The following is a 12,876-nucleotide window of genomic DNA, read 5'->3' as shown; positions in this document are numbered from 1 at the left end:
CTCCATCCCTCCCCCCCAAATGGTCCCATAAACTAATAAGCAAGAGTGAAATTTCTAGAAGGACACAAGTATGGGATCTCAGAATATGTTCATAATATAACAATTAACTTGACTTCCATTGATTTGGAAATGGTGGCCATTCAAGGAATATATAAATCTTACATATATATAACATTTATATATACAATAAAATTTATATATATATAAATTTTGATTAAGACTCTTGATGGTGAACACTATCAGGTAATAAAAGACTTATGACTAATTACGTTTCGTGCTTTTGGGGGCCAACCTCTAAAGAGTCTAATTCGCTAGGATGGGGTCCAGGAATATCTATTTAAAAAGCTTCCTTGGTGATTTTCATGCAGAAATGAGTATCCAAGAACCACTGGCATATTGGAGAATGGTGCTGTTTGGTGACTCCAGTGAGGTGAATCATCTCATTCAGCAAATGTAGGATGATGGCTTTATGTCAGCCTTTTACACACTAGTTAGTTGTTCAATAAATGGCTGTTAATTTGTTCACTGAGGCAAAAGCTAAAGGAAAAGGTATTGAGTGGAGGGTCTTAGAACTCCATCAGCAACCCGTAAATCTGCAGTCATTTATTCCATCTTCCAACACATAGTAGATGCTCAATAAATACCTGCTGACTAAATGGGTGGGTGGATGAAAAGCATGGATGAAGACTTAGAAGGAGCAAGGAAGTCCACACTCGACTGCAAGTCAAGGACCTAGATCCCAGTTTCGGTTGTTACCTGAAAGTCACATGCGGCGAAGCCATGGCCGCAGGGCTCACACACTGCAGCAAGGCTCAAAGGAGATAAGGTGCATGCAGGAATTTTTAAAGAGTATTATTCTACCCTCAAAGCAGGTCCAGAAATCAAACCTCACCAGGTTGAAATGCTAAGCCAAAATCAATAAGATATCATTCCACAAGGATATATGATTTACTGTATTTGGATTTTTAAAAAAATAACCTAGCAATTATTTAATGTGGGAGCTCAGCATAGCAATTGTACAAGTGAAAAGGTCTGAAGATTTAATTTACTATATTCAGTAAGTCCATTGTTATGGGAACACCAAAAATATGCCACTATTTCAGAATTTGTAAAAAAAAAAAGAAATATTTATGTATGTACCATCCACGTAGGTGAAAGCCATAGTTCTATCTGAGTCCATCCAATTATACCCGACATGTTCTGTCCTGTTCTGAGCATCTCATCCAGAAGGAGACATCATAACTCTCTTCAACTGTTTCAACGGTGGTCATGTCCATAAAGGTAGACTACAATTACAGATAAATTGAGGATTTTAACTTCACGTTCATTCAATCCTTAATATTTACTGGCTGAGTACTGTGGTGCTGTTCTTCCAGGAGCTTCATAAAAACATTGTTAGATCACTGTCTCTGCTTCAACCTCACTTTCTTCCTATACATTTCTCAACCCACAAAAATCTAACTTCTGCCCCTAACATGCCACTGAATCTGCTCTTACTACAGTAACTGGTGACCCGCTGGCTGCATCTGACACCACTGCAGACATGAGCGGCTAAAATGAGGTCATAGTAGAGTTGGGTGGGCCTCTAATCCAATATGACTGATGTTCTCATAAAAAGGAGAAATTTGGACAGAAAGACACACACACACACACACACACACACACACACACACGGAGGACACCATGTGAAAACTGGAGTTATGGTGCCACAAGCCAAGGAACCACCAGAAGCTCGGGAGGCCTGGAACAGAGCCTTCCCCAGAGCCTTCACGGCCCTGCTGACACCTTGATCTTGGACTTCCAGCCTCCAGAACTGTGAGACAATATATCTCTCTTGGTTAAGCCACCCAATTTGGGGTACTTTGTTACGGCAGCCCTAGGAAACTAATACACAGTCCTCTCATTTTCTCAAAGCTCCCCATGTTATCCTCCATCACGCTACCTGCCACCTCGAGTTGTTATTGACTAGAGTTATTGACTAACGTGCCTGCCTCCCTCATTGCAGAGTAAGTGGGAGCAGGGCCTCTGTCTCTGCCAAATGTCACTGCTGTGACCACAGTGCCCGGCTCACTCTCTAGCCCACAGGATGCCAATTGGATGAATGGCAGCCAGGAGGCAAGGCTCCTTCAGGCCCAGGGAGCAGGGGCCTCCCTGGAGTCCCGAGATGCTCCCCGATCCACCCCCAGCCCCACTCAGAGACTTACGGAGATGATGTGCCCCTTCAGGCCGTGGGCAGAATCTGCACACTCCATCACGGCACTCAGCTGGGGGTAGCCCACCCCCGTCTTGGTGCGGGTGGTGCACACAGAACCTGGCATGGGGAAAGAAGTGGACCCCAAAGAGACATGGTTATGAATGAGCAGAATGTGACACGAAATGACCCCCCATCAGCATCACACAGCCCTGCCCCAATTTACTGGAGGTGAACTTTCCACAGCGGAGAGGCACAAGGGGAGGGGCTGTCCAGAAGCTTGACAGAGGTGATTATAACCACACCACCTGTCCACACATCCCCTCAGGTCCTGATCACTGTCATCTGCTGATGTCCAGGACACCCTCCACCCTATGCCCCGTCACTGTCACCCTCCCCTATGACATCAGCTCCCACTTAATGGGCAAGCACTGACTCTCCATGCTTAAACTCCTATTCTTTTCCACCTTCCTTCCCTTTTCCACACAACCACACTATGCTTCAAGGGACCTCTCAGATCCCATGGCCTCGAACCTTCTTGACCTCCAACTTTTGTCAGATTACTAACTTATCTCCTCACAGCCTCGCCTGTGAAATGGAAATGGACTCCTGCACCCTCACCTCACTCAACTCTTTCCTCAACATGCCCCAGCCCCTTGTTCTCCATGATCTCGCAGTCCATCTCCCACCCTGGCCAGAGCCCCGGTTCAGCCTGGACTCTGAGGTCAGCCTCCCTTTGAGGACTCCACCAGCCTCCTAGACACCTTCTCCCGCTTGACCTCTGCCTTCCCCACGGTCCACTCCAGTCATGGCTGACCCGTCTGCAGGGTATTACCCCAGTCAGGACCAGACTGAGTCATGCCAAGAGCACCGGCAGCTCCAACACGTCCCCTCGCTCAAGCCTGGCCCTCCCTCCCAGCACGTGAGCACCCCTGCACCCCGAGATCACCTAGATCAAGCTCCCAAATGTCCACCTGCTACCTTCTCTCCCACCTTCTCTTCCCTCGCCCTGCTCACCACGCTCGAGCCACGCTGACCTTTCAGTTCCCCTGTCAGAGTTCTTCCCACCTTAGGGGTTCTCAGTACATGATGTTCTTTCTGTCTAGACACTCCCCTCTGTACCAACCCCTTGGTCTTGCCAACCCTCTCTCATCTTTCAGGCTTCGTCTTAAATGTCACTGCCTCAGGGAAGTTGTTCGTCACGGCACTCATTTCAAAAAGAGGCACTTAAATAATTATTTGTGTAAGAACTGAGATCTGTTTTCTCTGCTGGATGGTAAGCTCTGTGGGTATTCATTGTTGTAGATCCAGTGCCGAGAATAGAGCCTTGTACGTAATAAAACACTATAAATAGTCACCGAAGGAATGCGTGAACTCAAGAATGAATGAGTCACCCACTCCCCTGTCTCTACTGCTTCGCCACTCATTCAGTCCCTGCTGGATGCCTTGTGGTGTCGATTATGGGGTGCCCTGGGGCCTCCTCTCCCGCTCCCCGCCACCATCAGTGCCTTCACAGCTTCCCACAAATTTCTCCCATGGATCTTTAGGGACAGGGTCAGACAGAGAACCATGGCTATCCTCCCAGGCCTGGCTTCAGCAGGGAAACCAAAACAGAGGGAAACCCTTCTCCTGCATCCATCCTGCTGCAGGGCAGAATCCACTATGTCTGTCCACATGACATGTGTCACTCACAAGCCTGCAGCCTTCGAGCTTCCCTCCCCACCAAGGCACCCTCTGCCCCAGTGACCAGATGTGTACTCTGCAAAGCAGAACTAGAGTTTTACAACTTTTAGTTCAGAACTGGCTTTTCTCCTTCCCTCCCACTCAACCGCTGGATCCTCAAGGCAAGGCAGGGGCCTGAGCTGCAGTGCACTAGAGCTCTGCACAGGTGAAGGACCCACAGAGGTTTAGGCCAATCAGCTTTCTTGGAAACAGCCAAGGAAAAAGTTTCAAACAAGGCATGGGAGCAGTCTTAACACCCAGGTTGAAAGGAGAAATTGGGTACATATTTTCTCCTGGCTAGAGGGGCAGGGGGTCTGCTTTTAATGCTTTTCCCCAGTTCCCAGGAGTTACTCAATAATGAACCTTTTTTAATGCTGTCATTTAGATATACAATATCAGTGTTTCTACTCTAAATAATTTGTAAAATATAAATACCACCTCCAAACAATTTAAAGAAGTGGCTCCAATATATCAGGCTCAAAGAAAGCCCCTTAAATCTCTTTAGTCACATTCTAAACAGAGTCGAGGGGCTGGGGGGGAACACACAGTGACAGCAGGCGGACAACAGATCTCCGGAGGAAACAGAATGTGTACACAGAGGATGTGCACAAAGGAAACGAGTGTGGCTGACTGCTCAAGATTACATGAAGAACAGATCTCTGAGAGCCAAGAAGGTGGCTTACACACCTTCACGTCCTGCATAGCACCCACCCAGCACGATGGCAGCCAGGAGACACTCAGTACATATCTGATTAAATAGGTGACTGGTGAGTGCCCTGCTTTTGGGAAAAAAGAGTCTTCCTGGTCTATTATTAGCCTATTCTAGTCTATTACAAGCCTGATCTATTACAGCCTATCCAAGTGAGGATCCTTGTAAGCAAGAACTATCCTGTCTTTGACTTTTCAATGACAGACACTCAGCAAAGACCAGAGCTGTCTTTCCTCTTGCTCAGAATGTTACAAATTGGCTTAGTTTAGTGGCAATATAAAAAGCCCAATCTCGAAAATCTCCCTGTGTGTTAAAAGCTCAGGTACTTCTACGAGCCTGCAGGGCTCCTATCCCTAGCAGTCCCTTCATGTACATCCTATTCTCTTACCGCTGATGACTGTGCCCAATCACAACACATCAATGTCTTCTGCCTCCCAGCAGCACTTTTCCACTCTTCTCATACTGGTTTATGGTTTGCTTCCTTTTTTAGTAGTGTCTTTTAGGTGGGTGATTTTTTTATTCCCAACTGAAAATGAATATCTTCTTTCCTTCTCTCCAATTTTAGTGTCTGGTTAATAATCGATGCACAAGGAAGAATCTTAAAACATGGCCAGGAAGAGTTTAAAAATATGGAAGCTCATGCTCATGTACTGCCAAAGGGGAGCACAAACACCAATTGGCCCCAAGGGAAAATGGAGCCACCCAGTATACGGATAGAAAGGCTCCGCCTCGTTTCTCTACTCAAGATGACAATGGGCAGTCCTAGGAGAGAATGCCCAAGAGGATATGGGCAAAAGTTAAGATGGATTATCTATCAGGGGAGGAGTCAAAGGTAGTAACTGCCTGGGCCAGGGGTCAAGTTCCAATGTGGCCTCTTCGCAATGTTTGGGGTCCCTTAAACACTCAAACTTGAGTCATTTATGTCCATAACTGTCCCCACAGGTTTTTCACCCCTCACCTTCCTCTTCAAGGTATATGGGATCATCAGTTCATCAATGAAATCTGCAATCTTTTCTTCCACATTGATGTTCTGAAACAAGGACCTCACATTCTAACAACATCCAAGCTCATTTAGAAGTTCTGGGGGGCGGGGAGCAGAAAGAAGCTTGATAACATTCCTAATCAGGAGCTTCTTCTGAAGCTCAAGGATGCTTCCAAAGGAAATGTGCTTTAAACTTGTGGATGGATCACTCATGGGTTCCGTTCTGGCCATCTCCAGTCCCTCCAAGCCCAGACCCCAATCCTCCCCCGACACACCCTCTGCTGTGGTCCCAGCAAGTCTCACCTGGTCCAACTCCCACTTTGATTATATCTGCTCCGGAAAGAATAAGCTCTTCTACCATCTCTCCTGTCACCACATTTCCTGCCTGAGACAGAAAGAACCAAGTTCACGATCACAAACTACTCCTAGTGGTACGAAGATGAATGAGTGAGGAACTCTGAACAATTCAGTGATGGAAAAAACAAAATCTTACAGAGAACCCAAATTCATAAAATAAGCAATGAAACACTCTCTTTATTGTTGGGCATAAAATGCTTCACAGATTGTAAAACTCCTGAAGAAGCTCTATGGAACTCCAGGGACCCAGGATTAGGAAACTACTGGTCATCTCACAGTGGGGAAGATACCTGGGTGTCCCACCCTAGGGTCAGAGGTTCCCATCTGAATATGAAAGGGCAGATGAGCCCTGATGGACCAATAGCACTGGAACACACTCAATTTCAGAACATGAAGCTGTGGCCCTAAGAATAAACATATAAGCCAGGAAGTGGCAGGATCTAAAAATCAAAAGGATGCATCTGGTTTGGAAATTGTACAAGTTCTTTCACTACAGGAGTCTGGGAGCGCAAAAACAGCCCTTTTTATTACAACTTACTGCCCTGTGGATTCTTCAGCTGGTACACAAGATGCTTGGCAAGATGCCTGAATTTTCACAACTGTGCAAAGTCTTATTTTGGGAAATGCATCTCTACTCATTTTTTTGCATTGACGTCCCAGTGTACTTTCACTTAATTGATTCCCAGAGGGAATTTTTCTTTTTTAACTAAGACAAAGTGACTTTTAACTTTGTATAAAAGGACCTTGGAAAAGGGTGATGAGGAGGGCACAGAGCTGCTTTAACCCAAACAGCAACTGATGGAAATGGAAATGGAAAATGAGAGATGGCCCAGGAAGGGCACTAGTACATTTGTGCGATATTGTGATTTATAAGAAATACGTATCTTTGGTCATTCAGATAACCAAATATATATATTTGGTCTTCATCCACAGTTCCTGGCTCACAGCTCTCAAAACCTTTGGAATTTCCTGAGCAGTTAGAGCATCTTTTGTTATATTTGGTCTCCTGTCCTCAGTTTCTGAAAACCTTCAGAGCCATAAAGATGAAATGGGTTTCTTGTTATTCGTAACAAGCCCCTTTCTACCACCACTGGGTTTATACTAATGAGGTGACTTTGGCAAAGCACGCAAGGATGGGGCTGGTTGCCAGGGGGACCAACCATCAACGGAGGGTTGGAACTTTCAGTCCCACCCCTCTGATTTCAGGGAACAGTGTGGGGCTAGAGGTTGAAGTAATCACCAGCAGCCAATGAGTTAATCATGCCTACATAAGGAAGCCTCTATAAACACTCACAAGGAGGGGGTTCAGAGAGCTTCCAGACTGAGGAACCCGAGGCTTCCCCATGCCACCATGCCAAGCTTGGAGGACAGAAGCTCCTTTGTTGGGACTTCACCCTATGTATCTCTTCATCTGGCTCCTGATTCGTATCCTTTAATATCCTTTGTAATGAAGTGGTAATGTAGTGAGTAAATGGATTCTCCTGAGTTCTGTGAGCCATTCTAGCAAATTAATCGAACCCAAGGAGAGGGTCGTGGGAACTTCTAATTTACAGCCAGTTGGTCAAAACTACAGGTTACAACCTGAGCTTGCAATTGGCGTCTGAAGTGGAGAGTGGTCTTGCGGGATGAGCCCTTTACCTGTGGAATCTGATACTATCTCCCGGTAGATGTCAGAATTGAGTTGAATTCTTGAACACCCTGCTGGTGTCCCAGTGGGGTTACATATCGATAAATTCATCATAAGTTGAAAATGTTGTCAAGTCGAAAACGTATTTAATACACCTAACCTACTGAACATCACAGCTTAGCCTAGCCTACCTCAAACGTGCTCAGAACACTTACATTAGCCTACAGTTGGGCAAAACCATCTAATGCAAACCCTACTTTGTCATCAAGTGTCGAATATCTCATGTAATTTATTGAATCCTGTACTGAAAAGCAAAAACCCAACGGTTGGATGGGTACAGAATGGTTGTTCACCCTCAAGACCGTATGACCGACTGGGAGCCACAGCTTCCTGCCGCTGCCCGGCATCACGAAAGAGTATCTTACACGTGTCGCTAGCCTGGAAAAAGCTCAAAATTTGAAATTCAAAGTATGGTTTCTAGTGAATGCCTATCACTCTCGCACCACCTTGAAGTTGGAAAATCATGACTCGGGGATCGTCTGATCCATATGATAAAGGTGGCATTACATGTTAGTGAGGAGGAACAATATTTCAATAGACAGAGCTGGGAAAAGGGATCTTTTGGAAACAGGATATAGATTACCACTCATACTTTTCACCAAAATAAGCTTCACGTGGATTAGAGTTAAAGTAAAAGTTGTATCCTCCCAAACTAGAAGAAAACCTTGAATCCTCGTAATAAGCATAAAAGTGAAAAACACAGAATGATAGATCTGTCCACGTGAAAATAAAAACTCATGTACATATAACATACACACTCACACAATCAACAAAATCAAGAGGCAAATAACCTGGAGGAGAAAAACATCTGCCATTATAACAAAGGGTGACTGACAGTAAAAGAGCTCTTCTGGATCTGTAAGAAAAATGCCCACATCCTCAGAATAACTGCCAAATGACACGAACAAATGAATAAAAGAAACAAAAGCGGCCAATAAAAACTGGGAAGGTGTTTAACCTCATTAATAATCAATTTTTCTTTTTTTTTTTTTTAAAGATTTTATTTTTCCCCCAAAGCCCCAGTAGATAGTTGTATGTCATAGCTGCACATCCTTCTAGTTGCTGTATGTGGGACGCGGCCTCAGCATGGCTGGAGAAGCGGTGCGTCGGTGCGCGCCCGGGATCCGAACCCGGGCCGCCAACAGCGGAGCGCGCGCACTTAACCGCTAAGCCGCGGGGCCGGCCCTCAATTTTTCTTTTTTGATGAGGAAGATTCACCCTGAGCTAACACCCATGCCAAGCTTCCTCTATTTTTTAGTATGTGGACCACCAGCACAGCTTGACAGCTCACAGAGCAGTGTAGGTCCACACCTGGGAACTGAACCTGGGCCACTGAACTCAACCACCAGGCCACGGGGCTGGCCCTGTAATCAAATTTAAATTAAGATTCCAGTGAGGAACTAGTTTTCACTTAACAAATTATCAATGATTATAAACACTAAATGCTAAAGAGAGAACACACTCTCTTTCTCTGTTGGTGGAATGTTTTAGTACAAGTTTTCCCGCAAAACAATTTGTCCATATAGAAAAAATGCAAAAATATGTATATCCAATAAGTCTATTTCTAGGATTCTCTCCCAAGGAATAAACATAGATGAGGTCAAAGGATTTAACTAAAGAATGTGTTATTTATAACAGTGCAAAACTGCAAATATATTCCCCCATATGGGAATAGTTCAACAATCTATGGCCCATCCATGTGATGTTTTTAAGATTGGTTTGATGGCATGGGAAAATGCTTAAATGCTTTCAGTATGTTAGGGGAAACAGAAGGAAATAGTAAGATCTCAATTTTATTAAAACAAAAACAAGCATATGTGTATATGAAAATATACACCAAAATGTTAACAAATTATGTCTAAGTGAAGGGATTATTTGACTTTTATTAATTTTCTTTAAATTTTCTGGATTTTACTGTAGAAACTGTATTGCTTTTATAATTAAGTGTGATGGGTTTGGTTTCGGGGTTTTTTTTTAAAGCACAAGGACCAGCATGAACTCTGTACTCGAGAAAGAACTTTTTTTTTTAATAATTTTATTTATTTATTTATTTTTTCCCCCAAAGCCCCAGTAGATAGTTGTTTGTCATAGCTGCACATCCTTCTAGTTGCTGTATATGGGACGTGGCCTCAGCATGGCCGGAGAAGCGGTGCGTAGGTGTGCGCCCGGGATCCGAACCCGGGCCGCCAGCAGCGGAGTGTGCACACTTAACGGCTAAGCCACGGGGGAGGCCCACAAGAAAGAACTTAATGGGAACCTGAGAAACAAGACTCCAAGCTCTCATTCTTCCTCACTGGTTGATTTGCTATATATTAAAAATTTATTTTAAAAATAAATAAAGTTAATTAAAATAAATTCAAAAATTTTAAAACATAAAGAAGCTACTCTAAGCCCTACATAGTTTCATTTTCAATGTAGATTTTTTTTTCCTCAATGTGGTGCTGCCTACAAATCATTTTATTTTAAAGGGCCTACTTTACACAAAACAAATTAATTCGAGTCAGTTCATGATGGACAAACTCGGTACAACCACCTACGGTCAAAGTCAGTTTAAAAGCATGGAGGAAGGTGGTATTGTTTCAGTAGCCCAGAGGCTTCCACAGGTGTCCCCGTCTCCCCTCAAGCTACCTGTGTGGCTCCTTCACCACTGGTTCGAACGGCATCACTGCTGAGACTGGAAAAAGCCAAATGATTATGAAATGCCTCTAGCAGCAGGACAACACAACAGGAATGCTGACTGAGAGAGGACCGGTGAGTTTCCACTTGCAGGAACAAAGAGCTATCTATTCAAGTTTGAAGCCAAGGGCAAAAATAAGGGGAAAAAGGAAACAATAAAATCAGAAATGAGAATGACAACAGAGTATGGTCAGGCCCCAGCGACAGGCCCAGCCCAAGGCCAGGCAGCCTCCAGGGAGGGTTGTGGGGTGGTGGGGGGAGCTGAATCAGGGTGATTCAGGGTTATCTTGGCTGAAGCACCTCATCTGTGGGGAGGATACTGGATTGTCAGACTTAACCTCACCCAGCAGCACATCCAGCTCGGTCACCCTGGCAGTTCACGCCTGGTCATTTCTGGGGCAGCCACGACAAAAACAGAAGCTACTTCATCTGGGCACCAAAGCAGGGGGGTGGAGATTTCCACTAGGTACCCCGCTTCTCCCTGGGGAGGCGAAGCTCCATCCAGGCCCCTCCAGGCTCTGACGGCAACAACTGCTTCTCCACGTTACAGAGAGATGTGGGCACCCAGGGAAAAGACACAAAAAGCGACAAAACTAAGATTTCAAGTACTTTGGTACCATTTTAAAAAGTCCTATGGGCAAAAACCAAAACTGTTTTGCCTCAATTTTTCCAGCTTTCCTGTAGACTCAGACATCTATGGCAAAATAAGTTCAGAAAGACCCAGGGTATGGGAGTGCAAACTGGTGCAGCCACTATGGAAAACAGTATGGAGATTCCTCAAAAAATCAAGGATAGAACTACCATATGATCCAGCTATTCCACTGTTGGGTATTTATGCAAAGAACTTGAAAACACCAATTTGTAAAGGTACATGCACCCCTGTGTTCACTGCAGCGTTATTCACAATAGCCAAGACTTGGAAGCAACCTAAGTGCCCATCAAGGGACGAATGGATAAAGAAGATGTGGTATCTATACACAATGGAATACTACTCAGCCATAAGAACCGATGAAATCCAGCCATTTGTGACAACATGGATGGACACTGAGGGTATAATGCAAAGTGAAATAAGTCAGAGGGAGAAGGTCCAATACCATATGATTTCCTTCATTAAGTAGTAGATAATAACAACAATAAACAAACACATAGGGACAGAGATTGGATTGGTGGTTACCAGAGGGGAAGGGGGGAGGGAGGAGGGTGAAAGGGATAATTCGGTACATGTGTGTGGTGATGGGTTGCAATTAGTATTTTGGTGGTGAACATGATGTAATCTATGCAGAAATAGAAGTACAATGATGTACACCTGAAATTTTTACAATGTTATAAACCAATGTTACTGCAATAAACAAAAAAAAAAAAAAAAAAAAAGACCGACCCAGGGTAGAAGGATGGACCTCCCACTTACCGTGTAATTTTAAGAAAATCACCTCAACTCTGAGTCTCGATTTACCTTGCTATAAAATGGGACTGATCATACTTGTTGTCACTGGAAGGTTTACAAGGAAAGTTCTATTAAATTCCTAGTACACTGCCCAACTCTCGTTGGCGCTCAGTAAAATGTTACTCTCTCCACTTGAGTGATTTCTGTATATTGCTCTTCTACTCACCTTTTTTTTGATCTTTAATTATGGTCAAACGTACATAACATAAAATTTACTGTTTTAACTATTTCTAAGTGTGCGATTAAGTGGCATTAGGTACAGTCACATTGTTGTGCAACCATCACCACTATCCATCTCCAGAAGTTTTTCATCATCCCAAACTGAAATTCTATACCCATTAAACAATATCTTCTCTACCCACTTTTTACTGACTCTTCTAATGCCCTCTGCCAAGAAAAATCCTCTCTATAGAATGATGCAAGGCAGGGGTAGGCAAACAGCAGCAGGCTGGATACGGCCTGTGGGCCACAGTTTGCCAACTCCTAACACAGGGTGATGGAACGTTAACACTACTGCCTTCTCCTGAGTACATGGAAAATGTCCCTCCACCGACCCGTGGAACCAGGGTGTAGGAGATGACATCACAGCAGTAACCACCTTTCCCGGCCCATTAAACTGAGTTTACTATGTGACTCTCAGACACAAACATCACTTGAATCTCTGAGGCCCTTCATAGCTTCTACCACAGTCCCAGTTCACACCAGTTCCAGAAAGAGGGTGAAAACAGAAAATCCAGATAACTCCACCTGAGAGGTGCTGTCAGCCATAACAAGTTCCTTGTACTTCAGCGAGGCACGCTTGACTGGTAAGGCTGCCCATGGCTGACACCCACAAGGAACACTGAAGAGTGTCCGCCTCTCTGGGAAGAAGCGTCTAGAACGGGATATGTCTCCATATGGTTCAGAACCTTGTCTGACCACGACTGCTGGAGAAAGAAGGCAGGCAGGTGACCGAGCCACTGGCCATGCATGGAAATGCCGGGGCTGTGCCCACAGCTACCTAGGGATCCGCCAACCGTGGCTGATGTGGCATTCCCCAGGGGTGCACAGCTGGACCTCTAGTCTAATCTGAACAGATTAGGTGTCACAGACCTACCTGCTCAGAACC

At 44.7% G+C, this 12,876-nt stretch overlaps 1 protein-coding gene across 1 annotated transcript in view; it reads right to left on the bottom strand.

Annotated features, from left to right (window-relative positions):
- GMPR (guanosine monophosphate reductase) overlaps positions 1–12,876 on the bottom strand; it is a 42,328-nt gene that overhangs the window by 12,374 nt on the left and 17,078 nt on the right. Inside the window, exons 5-6 of the mRNA XM_004432099.3 lie at positions 5,908–5,989; positions 2,205–2,311 (exon numbers count right to left, since the gene is read on the bottom strand). Of these exons, the coding sequence (XP_004432156.1) occupies positions 2,205–2,311; positions 5,908–5,989 (189 nt within the window). The remainder of the gene's footprint in view (positions 1–2,204; positions 2,312–5,907; positions 5,990–12,876) is intronic.

This window comes from Ceratotherium simum, chromosome 13, assembly GCF_057802395.1.
Source record: "Ceratotherium simum simum isolate JZ-2026a chromosome 13, ASM5780239v1, whole genome shotgun sequence".
In the NCBI taxonomy this organism is placed as follows: Eukaryota; Metazoa; Chordata; class Mammalia; order Perissodactyla; family Rhinocerotidae; genus Ceratotherium; species Ceratotherium simum.
The sequence above is the reverse complement of the archived record's forward strand: the minus strand, read 5'-3'. Positions and strand labels throughout refer to the sequence as shown.